Source organism: Pneumocystis jirovecii (assembly GCF_001477535.1).
Source record: "Pneumocystis jirovecii RU7 chromosome Unknown supercont1.9, whole genome shotgun sequence".
Classification (NCBI taxonomy): domain Eukaryota; kingdom Fungi; phylum Ascomycota; class Pneumocystomycetes; order Pneumocystales; family Pneumocystaceae; genus Pneumocystis; species Pneumocystis jirovecii.
Window position 1 is genome coordinate 171,944 of NW_017264783.1, and position 18,909 is coordinate 190,852.

The window sequence follows — 18,909 nt, forward strand, 5'->3', positions numbered from 1 at the left end:
TAATGCTTTAAAAATGCTAAAAATGAAAAAATAACACAAAACATGTGTTTTCAGAAAAAAACAGGTTAATCTATTAAATATTTAAATATTTTTAAAATCGTTGTAGTAAGCTTGAGACGGCAGAAAATGACAAAAATTTTGATAAAAAAATGATGTAAGAAAAGATGTCTTTGTGAGAATGAAAGAGATAAGACGCGCGTTAAACAATAAGAAGGAGAATGATAGGATGTCTTTATCTGATCAAGAGATATTTTTGGGTGGTTTTCATCAATATAATTTATCTAAACATCAGAAATGTTTAGAACGAAGTCCATCTATTAAGACGGAAAAAACACATATTCTTGGGACATTTTCATTGCTGGTAGATGCAGAATGTCTAGATGCACCATATAGTGGTTTAAATGAGAAAAAAGACTTAGATTTGAATGTAATATCACAAAAACAGTTTGTGCAACAAACATTATCTAATAATGTAAAAAATGGCGTCAAAGATTCTGAAAAAGATGAAAAAGTAGAAGACTGTTTGGTTCACGATATAGAAAAAGTTCTTTTATTTGAGAAAGATTTGAAAAAGACAACGAAGGAAAATACTTTTGAAAATACATTAATTGGATTTAAGTTGCCGGAGCTGAAATTAGTACAAACTCTTGATTTTCACAAATTTCTTGGTCAGTTAAGATATAAATCTGCTATTCCTATAACAAAGTATATGAAAAGGTTGTTTTATTTTAGTTGATTGAATAATTGTAATGATATTAGTTTTATCTATGAGTTTTTACAAAGACATTGGACAATTAGAGAAAAAGTGAAGATTATTCGTGATTTTTTAGACGTATGTATTTTTGTATTTGTATAATTATGTAATAGTTTATATATAGTTTATATATCAAAAGATGTTGCTTGTTGAGCCTTGGATAAATACATCGGAAGCTGAATTTGATAATGCAAAGGATGGAATGGAAAAGTTGATTATGACTAGACTATATGATCATACATTTTCTCCTGCTATAACATATTTACTTGATGACGATATCAGTGGACATAGCGATGATTTAGAAAGAGACAGAATTTTACGAGAGAAGATTAGTATGTTTGCATGGATTAAAGAAGAGCATATGGAAATTCCACATAGTGATTTAAATCAAAAATTTTTGTACCTAGCTGGGCAAGGTATAACATTTTAATAGTAAAATGTATTTTTGTTTATTATATAGAGCTTATGAAAGTTAATGCCTATCATTCGCCAAGAGACAAAGTTATATGTATCCTGAATTGTTCTAAGGTTATTTTTGGTATGTTACGTGATGATATTCTGTTTTTTAATATTATCTAGGTTTATTGAAACATGCGGGAATCGAAGAATCTGCAGATAAATTTATTCCTATTTTAATTTTTGTAATACTTAAGACTAATCCAGGAAATATAATATCAAATATTCAGTATGTTCTTTTTTTATTTATTATTTACTTAATTATTAAAAGGTATATATCTCGATTTAGGAATCCTGAAAAACTTTCTGGGGAATCAGGATATTATTTTTCTAGCTTGGTAATTTTTTTTTTTACTGTTTTTGTTATTTATGTTATTAAGATAGGTGCTATTGCTTTTATTGAAAATTTAGATAAATCGTCATTAACGATTTCCGATGAAGAATTTGAGAAGTATGTATTCTGGAGAATTCTATATTTTCTTACATATAAAAGGAATTTAGAAAATGCTATCATTGAAGTGAATGAACAGAAAAATAAAGAAGCAGTCGAAAAAAGTAAAGATAATCATTCAATATCTTCTTCTATATTGAAACCAACAAAAGAATATATTGTGTCTAAATCATCTAATGCATTTCGTAATATTCAAAAACCTTTTTCTTCTCTAGGAAAAATATTTATAGATCAAAATACAGAACAATCATATCAGTCTAATTTTTCTAAACAATTTTTTTTTAATCAGTCGTCCCGAAATATGGCGTCTGAGACTGTTTTGAACAAAAATAAGTTGATATATCCGAAAATAAATGCTCAGTATCCAGGATCTAAGTTTGTCGCAACAAAAGATGTACAAGTTCAAGTAAAATTGGAAACTCTTAATACCCTTAATCAAATGTTCCCAGCAGTTGATCTTGATGTTATTAAAATGGTAGTTGATTTTGAAAATGGTAAACTTGATTCTGCAATTGATGTTTTGTTATCGATATCGTCTGGTACTTAGTTATGATGTGTTTTATATATATTGATATTTTTAATATTTTAAATATTGTATAGTTATGGATTTTATAAGGCTTAATGCTAGATCCATGGTTTTTCGTATAAAGAACATATTAAAGATCTAGCGATGTTATTCATTAATTTTTTTATTTTTAGAATATGCTCTGGTAGTTAATTTTAATTCGATACAAAGAATCTTTAATTCATAAATTGGTATAAGATTTAGTAGTAGACAAGTTTTTAAATATTTTTTGAAATGATATATATTGAGTTACATAAGCTATATAAACTGAAAAATAGCTATCTATTTTGCATTAAAAAGCAATGTTCTAAATAGAACTATGCTGTTTCATTATTAGATTTATTTACCCTAGTTGATTGCTTATTCTTTAAAGTCCTAACATCTCTTTGAAAAGAGTTCATTTCATCCTCAACTTTATTGTATTTTTTGAATAAAAACCAGAATAAACATCCAGCTATGAATATTACAATTGAAACAGATGTATATAACCAAACTAATATAGGATCTCTAGAAAGAGGTGTAAGCATCATCTGAATAAGTGAACCACCTAATTTAAGTGTTAAAATACACAATAAAATCAAACGTTTGGTATCATTTACCCGTATTTGTTAATAAAAATAATGACATTACAAATGACTTCATGCTAGCTGGTGCCTTAGTAAATGCATATCTAGATATATTAATAGCAAAAAAAGGAATATGTTTGTACTGACTCTAAACCTGTAATTGATGCAAATATTTCCGAAACCCCAACAAAAAAGAATGATGGAATTTGATAAGCTATATGTACATTATTGGGCTGGCCTTCTCTTGTGATAGCATCACAATATTGCATTTTTCCTGGATACTTATAGCAAGGTGGACTGTTGTAGATTTTAGCTTGAATTATAGCTGTATATGCCATAGATACTGAACCGAAAAAGAACCCCATAGTAATTCTTGTAATAGGACGAAATAAAATCCCATATTTTCTCAGAGTTGGATAAACATAGTAATTAAAAACAGGAATGAGTAAAATTAATGTTAATGGATTTACTTGTTGCGTTAGTTCAGATGGAACACCATGCAGCTGCATAGTTCCTGCCTGAGATATTAAATTTGTAGCCATTTGAATATATGAGACCCAGTAAATTGGATAATAGATAAATATTTTACAAGCAACAAGTGTAATTCCAAGCTCATCAATAAACGTATCATCCCAATATAATTTGTCTTTTCCGTTTGATTTACTTGGTTTAGCTTTTTCAAGACTAAACCCATTTTTGGCTGCAATATACATTGCTCTTATAGCATTTAAAACAACTGAGCCTTCAGGAACTTGACAAGTATATCGTGATTTTCCAGCAATTAAAATTGCCATTCCAACAATAAATACGCATGCCGGTAATAAAAATGCTGCCCAAAAGCCTACATATTTTTCCAAGAAGATTGTAGCAGTGCCTCCAAATGATCCCATATTAATTGAAAAGTAAAAGAGTAAGAAAATACGCTGAATAGTAACATCGTAATCAATAATAACACGCTCATTTGTTGGTAACGTTTTAACTATAGGTTTCTCTAAATGATATTGTTCTGCAACAAGAGGTGAGACGTTTGCTTTGATACCACCAGTTCCTAATCCAATAATAATCATTGCTATGATCATTCCAGCAAGAGATAAATTGCGTTCGATTGCAAACGGCAAAGACGTAAATATTAAAACAAGCTGACCCACAAAATATATACATGAAAACCAAAGAATAGTCCAATATCGGCCTAAATACTGATCTGCAACAATTGCTCCAATGATAGGTGTAACATAGACCCAAAATGAGAAAAAACTATTAAGTGCTGTTGCACCGCTCTGTTTAAGCCCAAGAACACCCGGGATCATATCTGTTGGCGAATATTGAATGCAGTTTTGTAAAGGGTTACTTAATCCATAATAAGTAAATCGTTCGCAAAATTCTATTGCGACAACGAGATAGGCAGAAAATGGTATTTTATCTGAAACCCGTCGTAAAGTGCTGATCTCTTCTTCTGTAGGTTCTGTATCATCCAGAACATTTTCATGGGGTTTTTCTGGGTTTTCTACAAGCTCTTTATTCTGTTCTTCCATCTAAAAATTATTAGTTTTTACGTAAAAAAATATTTTCTGACAATAATTATGTAGACAAGGTCTTATTTATCCTTACAGAATCCCACTGATAATATTTTTTACTCTATGAACGTTTTTTGAGAGAAAAAATATTGATCACTACGATAGATCTAGGATCAGTGTTTAAGAGTTGTTAATCTATTTGATGTGTTGAGAGTGGATCACACCAACTAGAGTAAGAATCGTAAAAATGTCACATCGGTAATAGGTACTTTTTTTGTAAAAATAGGTATAAACTAATAACCTTTTAGGGTTAAATCGCGGATTAGCAGGTACCAGTATAGAGATGCCATTAATAAGATAAACCAAAGATAGTTTAGATAATGTAGAAAATGTAATCATTAAAGTCAAACTTATATTATTTTTGAATATCAAGTTGATCAGTTTTTTAGTAACTTACCTTTTTTAATTTAAAAAGGAAGGTAATGTTGAATTTGAAAAAATATGGTTTTGTATATATATATTTGCTTATGTATTAAGACTATTAAGACAATAAAATGTTTTTGAACTGTTGTATAGTAGTTTGTAAAATAATCTGTTATATAATAATATTAAGGTTATAAGAAATGTGTTTTATGTTCCAAATATATCTAAGATTACTATTTTCAGCGAAAAAGGCCTTTTCTCCACAGAGGAAGTTCATTTGTTCTAGCATAAGCAACGCCGCAAGGATTACATAGTGTCTAAAGATATTTGAGATTAATGAAATAATTATATTTTTTTTACCTTATTACCAGAAGGACCTCTACGGACAGCCCAAGTGCCTGTACCTGAACAATGGCAATAAGAACATCTCCAACGTGTGCGTTCGCTATTATAAATATTAATAAAGTAGTTTATAAAATTAAACATACTAATCAGATAATGTTTGTGCACCGCTTACGCCTGCTGGTATTGATTGTTCAGATGCTCCTCTACTATTTGGGCTTAAGCTTCGTCCACGTTTATCTCGTCCACTTCTTCTTTCACCAAAATTAGAAATCGAACCTGCACCAAAGCGGGATGCTTCTCGCCGAGTTCGCCGGACTTGGCGCTCACGATCTCCATCTCTTTTTTCTATTTCTTCTCTGCTAAGAACTTCGATATGAGGCGCCCAACTAGCTCCTAGTGTTTCCTGCTCAACGCGGATGCCAGCTTCTGCACCATATGCAGCATCATTGTCCAATTCAAAGGGCAAACCACCTTCACACGCTTCTTTTTTCAATCTAAGAACATGCTCATGAATAGCATGTGCAATAGCTGGATAAAATTCTCCGCTTAGTCCTAAATCTGCACATACTTGGCCAGCAAAAACCTCTGGTGTAAGAGAACTGGTTAAATCCCATTCAAATTTGTCTGTTAGAAGATGTCTAGATAAATGTAAAGACAAGTTAACAATAACTCTTAAATCATTATTTTCAGGTAAAGATATTTCCGCAACTGGAGCATACTCCTCAATTTGTGTGCGTATTGCAGAAGAAATTTGTGGTGCAAAAATCGATGCTGGTATATCCAGATCTGCACACATAATTTGTGCAAATAGGTCAGGTGTAATTAGTTCCTCTTTAAAGCAAGATCAGTATAATTTCTTAAAAGAAAAAAAGTACCGTTCATGTTCCATGTAAAAACATCTTTTAATCTATAATTATCTAGCTCTAAATCTAGTCTAATTGGAATCAACACTTCTTCGTTCTCTGCTGCAAATTTCATTTGATCATCAGATCTACTGTATTAAATATTTTTAATGCTTTTATCTTAATATTTACCTATACATGTGTCTTGTTTTAACTGCAGGTTTTCTTTTAACAACACTATCTGGAGGTGGCCCGTTAATATATCCCTTATTATCACCAGTATCATCTGCTTCTACTGCATATGTTTCTTGTCCATTTTCTGCTATTTGATCCCAGTCATCATCATCTTTTTCTGTATATGATATAATGCCTCCACGAGAAGAAAGTCTTCCTGTACTCCTAGATCCGGACTGTCCTTGAATAGGGATAATAAGAGATGTATTTCCTGTCCTTATACGTGATGCATAAGTTGTAATAACTCCAAAAACTGGTTGGGATGGTTTTAGCATTTTGATATAATTAAATAAAAAAAAAAAAAACTATATTGATCAATTAGTTTTTTTTGATTATTTTTTATAGTTATAAGCTGTTATATAAAAGAATTGTTTCAATAAATAATAAAATTTGTTGAAATTTAGTTTTTTGTGGTTTTATGAGCTTCGATATTGATTTTTAAAAAACGTAGTAGACGTATTATTAATAAATATATAATTAGTCGTTTAATTATATGAATTGTTTGTATTTTAGAAAACTATATATAATGTTGTTTATATTTAAAGCATGAATTTTTAATTTGTAGTGTTAAAAAAATGAATAAATATATGTGGTAATTAATGTCTTTGTTTTTTATAAATAATAAATGTTATAAAAATGTGCTTTGGTTTTAGATGCAAATTTTGTTTAGAAATAGAAATATATTTAATCTCGGGAAAGCAGACATGTATGGTTATCTATTAATATTATGAAAGAATTTGATTAATAAATAGATATATTTAAAAAAGGTATTTAAAAAATATTATTATACATGTAATACTTTTAAACATGTATTATTCTACCTGATATAAAAATGTCTTAGAAAATTGAAAATATTTTAAATATTCATAATATTACGAAAGAATATCAATACAGTTTCAGTATGTCTCTTTTTATGGTTTGTATTTTTTCATATATTAGATTCATTATTATTTTCTAGAGTGAAAGGATTATATTATAATAAATGTCATGAAAGTTCCTCATTTCTGTCTATCTCTTTATCATCATTTTTTTCATCTAATAACATCATTTCTTTTTCTGGCTCTGTCTTCCCTAAAAATTTTCTTAACCATGTCATTCGAGGTCCTGATTTGCTTCTTTCAGAAATCTTAAAACCATATATTTTTGGTTGATAAACACGAAAACATTTCTGTAAAATAGTTGGTTTATATTCTGGATATATTTGAAAGAAAAGATGAGGAAATGTTGTTCCAAAAAAAGCACCGTCAATATTTTGAAATCTAGAGTTTGGAGGAACATAAATATCTAAACAATTAGGGCAAAAGAGTTTGACAGTTTCTACACCAGGGAGATCAGATCTTCCACAAGGTACCACTGAGGTGGAATTGCAATATACTCTTGGACAATGTCCAAAATGTCCCATTTCAAATTTTTCAGCCTAAGAAATTTAAGTTGGCTTTAATTTAAAAAAAATATGTTGTCTTGCCATTGCATGCAAGCCAGACCTAGATACTATATATCTTTGATGAATAAGTCCGTATAAAAGTTCTGCACTGCTTTCTATGATATTTTGATCAGGTGCTCGCACATGTTCATCTGTATTTTCTATGAAAAAATTATTTTGATAATCAACAGTGTTTGAAAAATGCCTGAATCTACATCCAATATCATTTCAAGTGCTTCCTTATAAAACGGAATAAGAGTACTGAGACCTGTTAAGTTAAAATTATCTTCAATAAACTCCTCTGAAACTTCTGCAAAATAATCATGGCCTACATGAGAACACCACCATGAAATCCTAAAAAATTAGTATTGACAAGTATTGTATTTAGAAGCTACCATGTCATTGTTTCAGAATCATTAGATGATAAGGAATTTTCTAAATATGTTAGTTAAGAAAAAAGTATATTTTAAAAAACCATAAAAAGTATTTACTTCCGGTGTTTCAGAATTAGATTCTTTACTTCCTTCTATTGAGAGCTCGTCCACAATATTTGTCATTTTAGGTGTTTCATTTTTATTTTTCATTTGCTTTTTATTTTATGGCTTTATATGATAGTTTATTTTATGTAAATGAACTTAAAATATATATCTGAGCACCTAGGAGATAGAAATAAATAAATATAAATATTAAAAAATTAATGAAATAAATAATTTTTTAGGTTTAATATTTTTAAAGATATTTAAATTAGAAATTAATTTCATAAATTTAAATTTTTATCAATAATTTAGAATTTTAATGGTAAATAAGTGAAAAGAAAATAATTTTAAGTAGTATATTATTTTTTTCATAAATATTAAGGAAAATTTATGTAATTTTATAAAATGAAAAAACCAAATATATTTTAAAAGAAACAAAATATTTATTAAATAAAAGAATTAAGATGAAAAATATACTACTCTATAAGATTTATAAGTACAATTGTTTTTATTAAGTAAAAATTATGGATTATTTTTTGTTATTCGAAGTTTATAATTAGAAAAAATACTTATTTCATATTTTAAATTTAAAATCTGATTAAATATAAAAATATTGTCGTATTTTACGATTTATAAATACTGAAATACATATTAAATGAATAAAAGTAATTTTTGAACTATAAATTTTCTAATTTTAAAGTCTATATATCATAACAATCCAAACTATAATCTTTAGAATTTATAGGAAAATACTGTAACATATTTTCATTATATAATTATAATAAAACTTTGTTAAAAATTATTCAGTAATATTCATTTCTTGATCCGTATCTTCAAGTAAACGTATTATTGCACGAAAAAATACATCAAGTGTTTTAGAATTATTTGATGAAAATTTTGAAATAATAGTATCTGCTTTTCCTTCATAGATAGCGTAATGAAGAGAGCGAAGTTCCTTTAAAAGTTAAAAAAAAAAAAAGCTATTTTAAATATTTACCTGTTGAAAATATGTTTCTGAAATAAAATTTTCAAGATTTTTTTCATTAAGATTAACAATTTGAGAAAGAATATTAGATGGAAGATTAGGAAATAATGTTTTTTGAATAAAGTTATTTTGTAATAAGCTAATTATTTCTGATGGCATTAATATATCAGTTAAAATAAATGATTCGTTTGAAAAATTATCAGGAACAGAAACACTAGATAAAAATGTTTTCAAAGATGAAAAATACTCAGATAATGCTGAATAATTTTTACATGCACTTATATGTAGAATATTTTGTGTCTCTGTTTCGGAATTTCCTTGTTTACTGTTTGAAGATATATTTTCATCAGATTTTTTATCTAAAAAGTTGAAGAAATTGGTATAATTCAAATAACTTACTTTGATTATCAAAATACTCTGTTTCTGTCTTTAAACTTATATCTTGTTCATCGGAATCTAATACATCTAATTTAATTATTCAGATTGAATTGATATGCATTTTTATTTTTCTACCGTCCATTACGTGGTTTTTAATTATTTCATTAATTTTATCAAGGTAATATTGATCTTTGTCGCTTTTAAGATCTTGCATCCAAAAAAAATGAACTTGCATAGAAGACTTAAATCGAAGAGCAAAAACTCTATTCCCTGGACATTCTTTTATACGAAAAATCTTTGCTTCATCTGGAAAAATAATGAAATCCTAATTTAATTAAAAACATAGAAACTATTTATTTTTTAAAAAAACATCTTCTACAACACCCGTAGTTCTGTCTTTCCAGCAAAAATGGACTAAATCATCATGTCCAACTTTCATAAATACCATTCTATAAATAAAAATCAACTTTTTTGTCCAATAAATCAATATATTTACCCTTTTCTTGTGTCAGCTTTTACAAGAGTAGAATTACCTTCTCGTATCATTTTTCCTGCTTTAAAGCTGACAATATATTCTTCTATGTCTTTTTCATTATTTTCTAGTGAAGAATTTGCCATTGATGTTATTTTATTGGCAAAAATAATGATTTTATTTTAAATTTTAAAACTAATTTTAAAAAAATTACATATTTAAATCTTATCTAACCCTAAACCTTAAAATGAAGTTAAGTTTTATATTTAAACAATATTTATAAATTATATTTTATGAATTAAAAAGCAGGAATCTTTATTTTGAGATCAAATATATTTAAATTTTAATTTAAATTGTATTCTTATGATTTTAGAATGAAAAGATGAGATTGGAAATTTGAATGTTAAAATGTTATTGTAAATATTTTTTTATTAAATTGTACAAAACATTATCTTAAATAATGTCATCATTTGAAAAATAATTTATATACAATATGTTTTGGATTGATGTAAGATTTGGAAAACATGAAATAAAGTTAAAAAAATGTCAAAAAAACAATGAACAGTTGGATCATAAATATTAATATAATAAATCAAATTAACAGAATAAGTTTTTAGAAAATTAGTAGATGCAAGAAAAATATAAAAATTAAAAAAAACAAAAGCAATGAAGTTTATAAAAAAGTGAAATGATAAGAATTAAAAATAAATTTATATATAGACAAATGTATAAAATATAAATGTCTTAATCGATTACTTTTAAAGCCTCAAATTTTAGATCTATATTTATAATTTATTATAAATAAAACATGAATCTTATACTTTAGATTTTTTTTATCAGAAATTAAAAATTTTATTAAATGAGATAATTGAGTATTTAATTATTTCTAAATTTTTAAATATATTTTTTAAAAAAATTATTATTTATATTATTTATTTTTTTTTGAATCTATTAAGAAATAATTTCCATCTTTTTAAGATATTCGTATTTTTAAAAAACTTGAAATCTATAAAGATTAATATTATAATACAATTTACAGTTTTGTTTTATATTTAATTCTGCATATTTGAAATATTTTAATTTAAATAATATTATTTCTTAAATATTAAATATTCAAAAGTCTTTTTATGAGAGAAAATATTGTTCTTCAGTTTGGAAAATATGCAAATTACTTAGGAACTCATTTTTGGAATGCACAAGAAACATATTTTACACAAGATACGCAAGAATCATTGATTGATTATCATGTTATGTATAGATTAAATTCCAATAAATACGGAAAAGATGTTTTTACTCCTCGTGTTCTTATTTATGATTTAAGGAATAGTTTTGGGAACCTTGGTAAATATATGGACTTATATCAGTTACAGAATGAAGATATAGATGAGTAAGTACTTTATTTTTTTATTTATAGTTGTTGATATTCTTATAAGAGAAAATGAATTAGTTACAGAGGTTTATCAAGCTCCAAAATACCCTATACATCCTTTTCAATTTTCATTAGGAAATCCACATTCAAAAGTGTCTTTATCATCAGAAACAATTACTTCATGGTCTGATTATAATATGACAAAATATCATCCTCATTCTTTAAATCAATTATGTCAATATGATCTTTATGATGAAACTTTTAATCCATTTCATGCATTCGATCAAGGAAAAGATCTTTTTCGTGATCTTTCAAAAGAAAATGATTTGTTTGAATCTCACTTTCGACCTTTTCTTGAAGAATGTGATAATATTCAAGGATTAACTATCTTTAGTGAAATTAGTAATGGTTGGGGAGGATTTGCATGTTCATTCCTTAATTCTATTAGAGATGAAATACCTAAATTATGTATATGGACATTTTCTATAGATACTGGAATGAATGATGATATTGAAGCATTATTATCAATGCATGAAACATCTTCAGTACTTTTCGCTTTGAATAAAAAGCCAGATTATACTTCCAAAAAATTCGATCCAAGTTCTATATGGCACACATCAGCTTTTCATTTTTCAGCAATCGAATCTCTATTAATACCTTGCCATTCTATAATTAACTTCATGTCTATGGGGGATATAATTCCTTTAATAAATCTTTATTCTTATAGAAAAATGACATATTTAAAAATAAACTCAAAAGACTTTAAATCTGGATGGTTAGGTTTAAAGTTAGAAAATTCAATTGAAAGTTCTTTGGAAATATTTAGAAATGAGAAAAACCAAAAAGCTATTTCTAAAATAAAAAATTCTTCAATATCAACAACGTAGGATTTATTTATTATATATTTTTTTATTTTTTTGATTTTTGATTAGATATTGTCATTCTACAGAACTTCCTTCACCAGCATCTTTTCCCAGCATTTTTAACTCATCGGAATTGTCTTTTCAGGCATTAACATCTTCTTTAGATACCAAGACTTTCTTATCTCAAAAAAAAAAACAATATATTTACAAAAACAAACATAAAATGCATAATAAAGACGATGTCATCAACAATTTAGACGAATTAATTGAGGCTTATACTAGTGAATACATATAAATATTAAAATCAATAAAATATTTATAATATTTATAACAAAAAAATAAATGATCAATTATTTTTATTGACAATGCAAAAAAATAACAAAAAATTATTTTCTGCTAACACCCACTGTCTTTCCTTTCCGTCCGGTTGTTTTTGTATGCTAAAACACAAAATTAGCCTATAAAAATTGCTATATAAACATACTTGTCCCCTAACTCTTAATCCCCAAAAGTGACGCAGCCCTCGATGTGCTCTAATCTTCTTAAGACGCTCAAGATCCTCACGAAGCTTGTTATCAAGTTGGTTTGCAAGTACTTGGGAATTTTTTCCATCTACAATTGCACGCTGAGAATTAAGAAACCATGTTGGAATCTTGTAAGCCAAAGGATTTTGAATAATCGTAACGATTCGTTCCAATTCATCTGTTGTCAATTCACCTGCTCTATACCAGCTTAATATACTAATTTATAATACATATGTATTATTTACCTTTTATTTGTGTCAATATCAGCTTTTTTGCAAACTAAACTGGCATAACGGCGACCAACACCCTTAATTTGTGTCTGCCAAAGTTAAAAACATATATATAGAGTGCTTGAAGTGTCTACTAATGCAAATATAACTTTTTGTCGTCCATCTACGTTTGTATTGAGTAAACGGAGAATATGTTGAAATACACTTGACTGAAAAACAAGGGACTATTTAAACGTTAATAAACATATATTACTAATACTTTTTGTAGATTTTTATTAATACATACCATTTTAATTGATATTAAGCAGTATTTTTTTTATTTTTTAGGTTTTGTGTTATTTTTTGATTTTTTTAATAAACTGTTAAAAGACAGTCGCACAAGTTAACATTTAAAATAAAATAATTAAATGAAAAATTAAGGTTAAATAAAAAAAAAGAAAGAATGTATTAACAGTATATTTACTTAATTTATTATTCTTTTTAGATATATATTGTTTGAATTACTTCAATATGTCTTTTTTAGCCGGTTAAAATACTTTATCTTTTAAATATAAAAAGAGTGAATTGCTGGAAAAAAATACTGAGAAGCTGTTTAAATATAGATCATTATATTATAAATATTCAAGGAGGACTGTTTATATTTATTTTTAAGCGATGGATGAGGACGAAGAAGGAGTTATTGCAGATACTCTTGAAGCATTTCGAAGATACGGAGAAATTATGGGTTTAAAGATCAACATGCGTCGTCATGGACTGAAATCACTTAAAAAGGAGGATCAGGCATTATTGATAGAGTTTTCAGATCATTTGGATCAATTAGAAGAAGCTGTTATAATTAATTGTAAACTTGCAAATGATATAGAGAAATTTGGAAGAAATCAATTTCTTCCAGGAGAAAAGTATGCACTACCACGTCCCCTGAGGCCAGGGTTTGATTATAAACATATTGTTACAACTGTTAATATATAAAAAGATATGTGGATAAAGTGTTGACAACAATGAAACAATTTTGGCGTGATTGGAGCAAAGATGGTATGCTCGAACGAGATATGTCGTACAAACCTATTATTGATGAAATTGAATTAAAATTTATGGATATACCCATGAATAAAAGGTAGAAAGTTTTTTTATATATTTTTCAAGATTAATATATTATGTTAGAAATAAAATAAATGTTTTGGTTCCAGGTGCAGGTTTAGGTAGGCTTCCTTTTGATATAGCACTCAAAGGTATTGTTTTTATTTTTAACTTAAAATTTAATTTTATGACAGGATTTTCTGTACAGGGGAACGAGTTTTCCTATTTTATGCTTATTTCATCTTTTTTTGTCTTGAATTGTTTAAAATCTAGTAATGATTATTTTTTATTTCCTTTTATTCATACTTTTTCAAACCATCGATCAAACAAAGATTTGCTTTATAAATGTTCTATTCCCGATATCAACCCAAGATCTATTATTTCTTCTGGCTCCAGCTTTTCCACATCAATGGGCGAATTTACTGAAGTTTATTCCCATAGTGATATGGAATCCTTTTTTGATGTAATTGCTACATGTTTTTTTATAGATACCTCGCCAAATGTTATTTCTTATATTAGAACTATATGGTACTCTTTAAAACCTGGAGGATTCTGGATAAATTTAGGACCTCTTCTTTGGCATTATGAAGATAATACATACACAGAAAAATCACCTGAAGATAAAAATCTCACTTGCAGTATTGAGTTAAGTCTTGAGACTTTGATTCAATTAATAAAGAATCTTGGATTTGAAATAGAAGTATGAATTTTAGCTATTTTTATATTTTTTTACATTTTATAGAAAAGAAAAACAATTAATACTACGTATATTGGAAATCCTTGTTCTATGTTAAAATATATATATGAAACAGAAGTATATTAATATGTTAAATAGTTAATTTACTAATGTTATAGTTTTGGGTTGCTAAAAAAAAAAATATATAACTATTATAAATGTATAAATATTATTAGTAGAAAAAATATATTCATAATTTTGATGAGATTAAGCTAGATATGATTTTTTTATAAATTAAACGAAATATATTTATATTATTTGTTAGATTTATATTTTTACGTATTAAATCTAGCATATTCCCGTAGATTTTTTACCCAATATTAACTCAAAAGGCTTAAAATTTTATTTTTAAAGGTTATAGGGTTAGCACATTAAAAAACTGTAGTTATGTTTAGGCAATACAGTTTTATGATGCATTAATTAGATATTTTTACTTATAACCTTAATAGGATACCATATTTGGATGGATATGGTCTTTTATAGAAAACTATTAAGCACGGATAGAAACAGTAGAGTCCATTTTAACTGCTTTATCAGGAGATTCGGCTATGTTCTGTTGTTTATTAATTTTTATAAACAAAAAAATTTAGAATGAACCTCTTTTTTTTCATCAGGTTGTAATTTTCTTTTTTTCGTTTTCTTTAGGGATCTAACTGGCCGCTGTTCACCTTGTGTAAAAACACTATCAGGTAAATCAAAACTAAAAAATGTCAATTCTTTACAAATAGGAAAATTATCCAACTTTCTAATATACTTAATTACAACATTCATAGATTCAATATTATATTTATCCCATTTTCTACACATTTCGTAAAATTCTTGAGATGGCCAAGAAATATCTAATTTTTTAGAGCCTAAATAAAATATTTAAATGAAAATTATAATTAAATGTATATTTTTTACCATTCTTTTTATCTACTTCTAATCCAATATACCACGTTGTTACATACACTAATATCATATCACTTTGAGAATTTTTCATATCCATATTAGATGTACTTTCCATTTCTTTAATTGTTTGTTGCATATTTATATTTTCCATTCTAGTACTCACTAATTCGCCATGAGCAACACCATTAGCTTCTTCCTCTGTTTTACAATAATGTAATGAATCAGTACTTTTATTGAAAGGATGTGCAAGTTTAATTTCATCTACATATTCAAGTCTTAATACTAATTGGCGTACCTTTGATTCTACTAGACCAGACCTTAAAAATATTAATAATAATAATAATAAACTGTTTTAAACCATTTAAGTTGCATTTCAGCACTTTTCGATGCAGCCACAATCACAAGATAATACTTATATTGATGAAAAAACGTATGTTTCGCAAATAATGTTGACCAAGGAAGAGTTCCATTTAAAATTTTATCTGCAATATCACCTGCACGATTCATTTCATTAATAATAACTTTTTGAGTTGATTCTGTAATATTATGGGTTGAACACATAGATGGATATGCTGGTGTAATAATAGGCATACGATGTGCTTGATCACCTTTATAAATCTAATGAATCTCATAAAAAACATTAACTCATAAAGTATTTTTTACATACTTTTGGATTCCAAACTCGTACTTGAAGAGGACCGTCTTCTATAGGCTTTAGTAAAACTGGTTGAGGCCATTTCCATTGAGAAAGAATTCGGAAAAATTTGGCAATAACTACAGCAGAAACAGCATTAGGATATAATTGACAAATTCGTGCAACAAGCATAGCCCATGCTACACCACCAGGAAATCCCATAACATTTGAATAAATCGCTCGTTGCTGAGCCCAAAGCTTTATAGCTCTTAAAGCATGTTTAAAAATAGTAGGATTTGGAACAAGTCTTAAAATCTCATCTGTTACTCTTGTACCATTTAATGAAAGAACACATCTTTCTTCAACATTTTTCAGAAGATTATTATCTTCAAGGGTAAGATCCATAGGAACTTGCGCAAGAGCTAGTCTAGCAAAAATAAGATCAATAGGAATACCAGAAAATTTAAATTTTATAATAGGAACATAAGCATCTGGAACTGCTGTTATTCCTGTTACTTCAGGACGATTCCGAAGAATCTGTTCAAAATCTGTAAAAAAGTTTTCGCGAGTTACATGTCTTGGAACAACCATCAGCGTGTCAATATCAGAACCTTTAAAAACCTCAACTGATATACTTTAACTATAGAATAAAACTACCTGGACTGTATACACCTAGCCGGTAACTTCCGTATGTAAATATTTTACCACCTGCATCTCGAGCCATACTTTCAGTCATATGTTTATCCAAGCTTACTTTTTGCACAAACTCAAGTGTAATTTTCTGAAGTTCTCCTAAAACTTTTGCTCTAAATACATTTATACATGGTTCCTCTGCAAAAAAAAACATTAAAACCTCTTATCTGATTCCTCTGGTGATTCAAAATTCTTCCGCAACTTTAATTCATCAATTAATGCAGCGTTCACCGCAATTTCATGTTCTGTAGGTCCAGCCATAGATACAGGTGGTGTAACTCCCCACTGTCGTTCATTTCTACGCACAAATTCTGTTAGTTCATTTATATCACTCTTAAAACTACTTTACAATGGTAATCCTGCCATTTTCAACCGTTTTTTTCCGTTAAAAAACTTCAAAAAGCTAAAAACAAGAAATATATATCCGTAGAGGTAATTAGAGCCTATAATACTCTGTATTTTCCTCCACTTTTTTACTATATAGAACACGCTGTTTTTTGGTGTAGTTCCGAGACATCTAACGTTCGAAAAATTCTAGACATATATCTATATTAAAAAAATGGTTGTTATTAATCAGGTATATAAGAGTTTTCAAAGAAAATAACATGTTTATTAACACATTTAGCCATCTAATTTAATTAAGTAATTTTTTTTTGTTTCTTTTTGTAACTGATCTGAATTAGATTAACTAATGTATCAGTTGTACGGCTGAAAAAAGGTGGAAAACGGTAAAAATACAAGCAATTTAACCATATAATGGCTTATAATTTAAGTTTTGAGGTAGCTTGTTATAAAAATAAGATATTGGAATGGCGTAGTGGAGTGTAAATTTGTTTAATAATATTTACTTGATATTAAAGGAATATCAGTGAGACAGATATTGATGAAGTTCTTCAGATAAGCAATGTTTTTACAAATGTTTCTAAGGGAAAAGTTGCATGTATGGAGGACCTTAAACGGGTCTTCCAGACGAGTGATATGAATGTGATTTTACAAGAAGTAACGATCATTTTTAATTTTTTAGAAATCATGTAGATAATTTTAGATTCTTAAAAAGGGAGATATTCAAGTTGGGGAAAAAGAACGGTCTCATCAAATTGAGAATACATATAAAGATATTGTTCGGACAATTGTAGACATGTGTGTTAATCCAACGACAAAAAAAGCGTATACAGCGTCTATGATTGAAAAGGCACTTAAAGATTTGGGGTTTAGTGTAAACTTAAATAAAAATGTCAAGTCCCAGGTAAGTTGATTTATTTTTTTTTAACTTGATAGTAAAAAAATTTTTAAGGCATTAGATGTGATTAAGCATTTAAAAGAAAAGAATATAATTCCTATCGAACGTGCAAGAATGCGTGTTCGTATTGTATCTCCATTAAGTATAATCCAAAAATTAAAAGAAAAATTAGAACAGTTGTCTATTAATATAACGGATGAAGAATGGAATGACGAATTTCAGGCGGTAGTGTTTTCTATTCCATGTTTAATAGTTTATATTTTTTAGATAGCATATATTGATCCTGGAGATTACAAGCGTATTATAGATTTTATTCGTCAAGAAAGCAAAGATAAAGGTTATATTGAAGTTTTAGACTTAAAAGAAATAATAGAAGAACAAATGTTTTAATGTCTTTAAATATATATACTTTTTTTGTGTATTATAGCCATGTTTTTAGTATCTTATGTATTATCAATATTTCAAAATTATACTAGTTTATATATATTTAAAACTAATTCAAAAATATAAATTGATTTATGGTATTTTGAAAAATTTTAAAAATAGAAAACAAATCATTTTACCATTTTATTATCTACAATAATTATCAAGATCAAATAATCTTATTTATTTTTATAATATGAAAAATTTATTATCAATATATTTTTTAATTTATTAAAATATTTGATGTATTTATAGTTTAAAAATAAATAAATAAATACTACTTTATAGTTGTATTAAAAAAGTTCTTATTTTCTAGTAATGTTTAAAATTTATTTATCATTTATT

General features: G+C 27.1%; 10 protein-coding genes across 10 annotated transcripts; 4 read left to right on the forward strand and 6 right to left on the reverse strand.

The window, feature by feature from the left end:
• Positions 1 to 178: 178 nt before the first annotated feature.
• On the forward strand, positions 179 to 2,208 carry T551_02141 (uncharacterized protein; the record flags this gene model as incomplete). The annotated part of the gene is made up of 8 exons (XM_018374404.1): positions 179 to 717; positions 760 to 832; positions 879 to 1,170; positions 1,215 to 1,292; positions 1,334 to 1,439; positions 1,482 to 1,548; positions 1,591 to 1,661; positions 1,704 to 2,208. 8 exons carry the CDS (start codon positions 179 to 181, stop codon positions 2,206 to 2,208), a joined length of 1,731 nt encoding a protein of 576 aa, XP_018229356.1.
• A 335-nt stretch (positions 2,209 to 2,543) lies between these two features.
• On the reverse strand, positions 2,544 to 4,324 carry T551_02142 (uncharacterized protein; the record flags this gene model as incomplete). The annotated part of the gene is made up of 3 exons (XM_018374405.1): positions 2,544 to 2,773; positions 2,826 to 2,896; positions 2,940 to 4,324. 3 exons carry the CDS (start codon positions 4,322 to 4,324, stop codon positions 2,544 to 2,546), a joined length of 1,686 nt encoding a protein of 561 aa, XP_018229357.1.
• Positions 4,325 to 4,968: 644 nt separating this feature from the next.
• Positions 4,969 to 6,425, reverse strand: T551_02143 (uncharacterized protein; the record flags this gene model as incomplete). Its single annotated transcript, XM_018374406.1, has 5 exons — positions 4,969 to 5,046; positions 5,090 to 5,174; positions 5,218 to 5,905; positions 5,950 to 6,065; positions 6,109 to 6,425. 5 exons carry the CDS (start codon positions 6,423 to 6,425, stop codon positions 4,969 to 4,971), a joined length of 1,284 nt encoding a protein of 427 aa, XP_018229358.1.
• Positions 6,426 to 7,135: 710 nt separating this feature from the next.
• Positions 7,136 to 8,157, reverse strand: T551_02144 (uncharacterized protein; the record flags this gene model as incomplete). Its single annotated transcript, XM_018374407.1, has 5 exons — positions 7,136 to 7,567; positions 7,616 to 7,734; positions 7,779 to 7,927; positions 7,969 to 8,008; positions 8,049 to 8,157. 5 exons carry the CDS (start codon positions 8,155 to 8,157, stop codon positions 7,136 to 7,138), a joined length of 849 nt encoding a protein of 282 aa, XP_018229359.1.
• A 691-nt stretch (positions 8,158 to 8,848) lies between these two features.
• T551_02145 (uncharacterized protein) lies at positions 8,849 to 10,030 on the reverse strand (the record flags this gene model as incomplete). Its single annotated transcript, XM_018374408.1, has 6 exons — positions 8,849 to 9,004; positions 9,047 to 9,393; positions 9,434 to 9,499; positions 9,548 to 9,737; positions 9,783 to 9,861; positions 9,909 to 10,030. The coding sequence occupies 6 exons, from the start codon at positions 10,028 to 10,030 to the stop codon at positions 8,849 to 8,851; spliced, it is 960 nt and encodes a 319-aa protein (XP_018229360.1).
• A 981-nt stretch (positions 10,031 to 11,011) lies between these two features.
• T551_02146 (uncharacterized protein) lies at positions 11,012 to 12,411 on the forward strand (the record flags this gene model as incomplete). Its single annotated transcript, XM_018374409.1, has 3 exons — positions 11,012 to 11,271; positions 11,318 to 12,136; positions 12,186 to 12,411. The coding sequence occupies 3 exons, from the start codon at positions 11,012 to 11,014 to the stop codon at positions 12,409 to 12,411; spliced, it is 1,305 nt and encodes a 434-aa protein (XP_018229361.1).
• Positions 12,412 to 12,502: 91 nt separating this feature from the next.
• Positions 12,503 to 13,159, reverse strand: T551_02147 (40S ribosomal protein S18; the record flags this gene model as incomplete). The annotated part of the gene is made up of 5 exons (XM_018374410.1): positions 12,503 to 12,556; positions 12,601 to 12,838; positions 12,886 to 12,959; positions 13,005 to 13,094; positions 13,130 to 13,159. 5 exons carry the CDS (start codon positions 13,157 to 13,159, stop codon positions 12,503 to 12,505), a joined length of 486 nt encoding a protein of 161 aa, XP_018229362.1.
• Positions 13,160 to 13,524: 365 nt separating this feature from the next.
• On the forward strand, positions 13,525 to 14,770 carry T551_02148 (S-adenosylmethionine-dependent methyltransferase; the record flags this gene model as incomplete). The annotated part of the gene is made up of 5 exons (XM_018374411.1): positions 13,525 to 13,799; positions 13,844 to 13,984; positions 14,032 to 14,099; positions 14,142 to 14,647; positions 14,690 to 14,770. 5 exons carry the CDS (start codon positions 13,525 to 13,527, stop codon positions 14,768 to 14,770), a joined length of 1,071 nt encoding a protein of 356 aa, XP_018229363.1.
• Positions 14,771 to 15,173: 403 nt separating this feature from the next.
• T551_02149 (polynucleotide adenylyltransferase PAP1) lies at positions 15,174 to 17,267 on the reverse strand (the record flags this gene model as incomplete). The annotated part of the gene is made up of 9 exons (XM_018374412.1): positions 15,174 to 15,236; positions 15,281 to 15,383; positions 15,426 to 15,537; positions 15,587 to 15,891; positions 15,933 to 16,192; positions 16,242 to 16,819; positions 16,866 to 17,014; positions 17,062 to 17,199; positions 17,251 to 17,267. 9 exons carry the CDS (start codon positions 17,265 to 17,267, stop codon positions 15,174 to 15,176), a joined length of 1,725 nt encoding a protein of 574 aa, XP_018229364.1.
• Positions 17,268 to 17,460: 193 nt separating this feature from the next.
• On the forward strand, positions 17,461 to 18,531 carry T551_02150 (SBDS family rRNA metabolism protein; the record flags this gene model as incomplete). The annotated part of the gene is made up of 8 exons (XM_018374413.1): positions 17,461 to 17,478; positions 17,527 to 17,543; positions 17,585 to 17,629; positions 17,675 to 17,725; positions 17,771 to 17,900; positions 17,947 to 18,147; positions 18,196 to 18,366; positions 18,409 to 18,531. 8 exons carry the CDS (start codon positions 17,461 to 17,463, stop codon positions 18,529 to 18,531), a joined length of 756 nt encoding a protein of 251 aa, XP_018229365.1.
• Between the last annotated feature and the right edge of the window lie 378 nt (positions 18,532 to 18,909).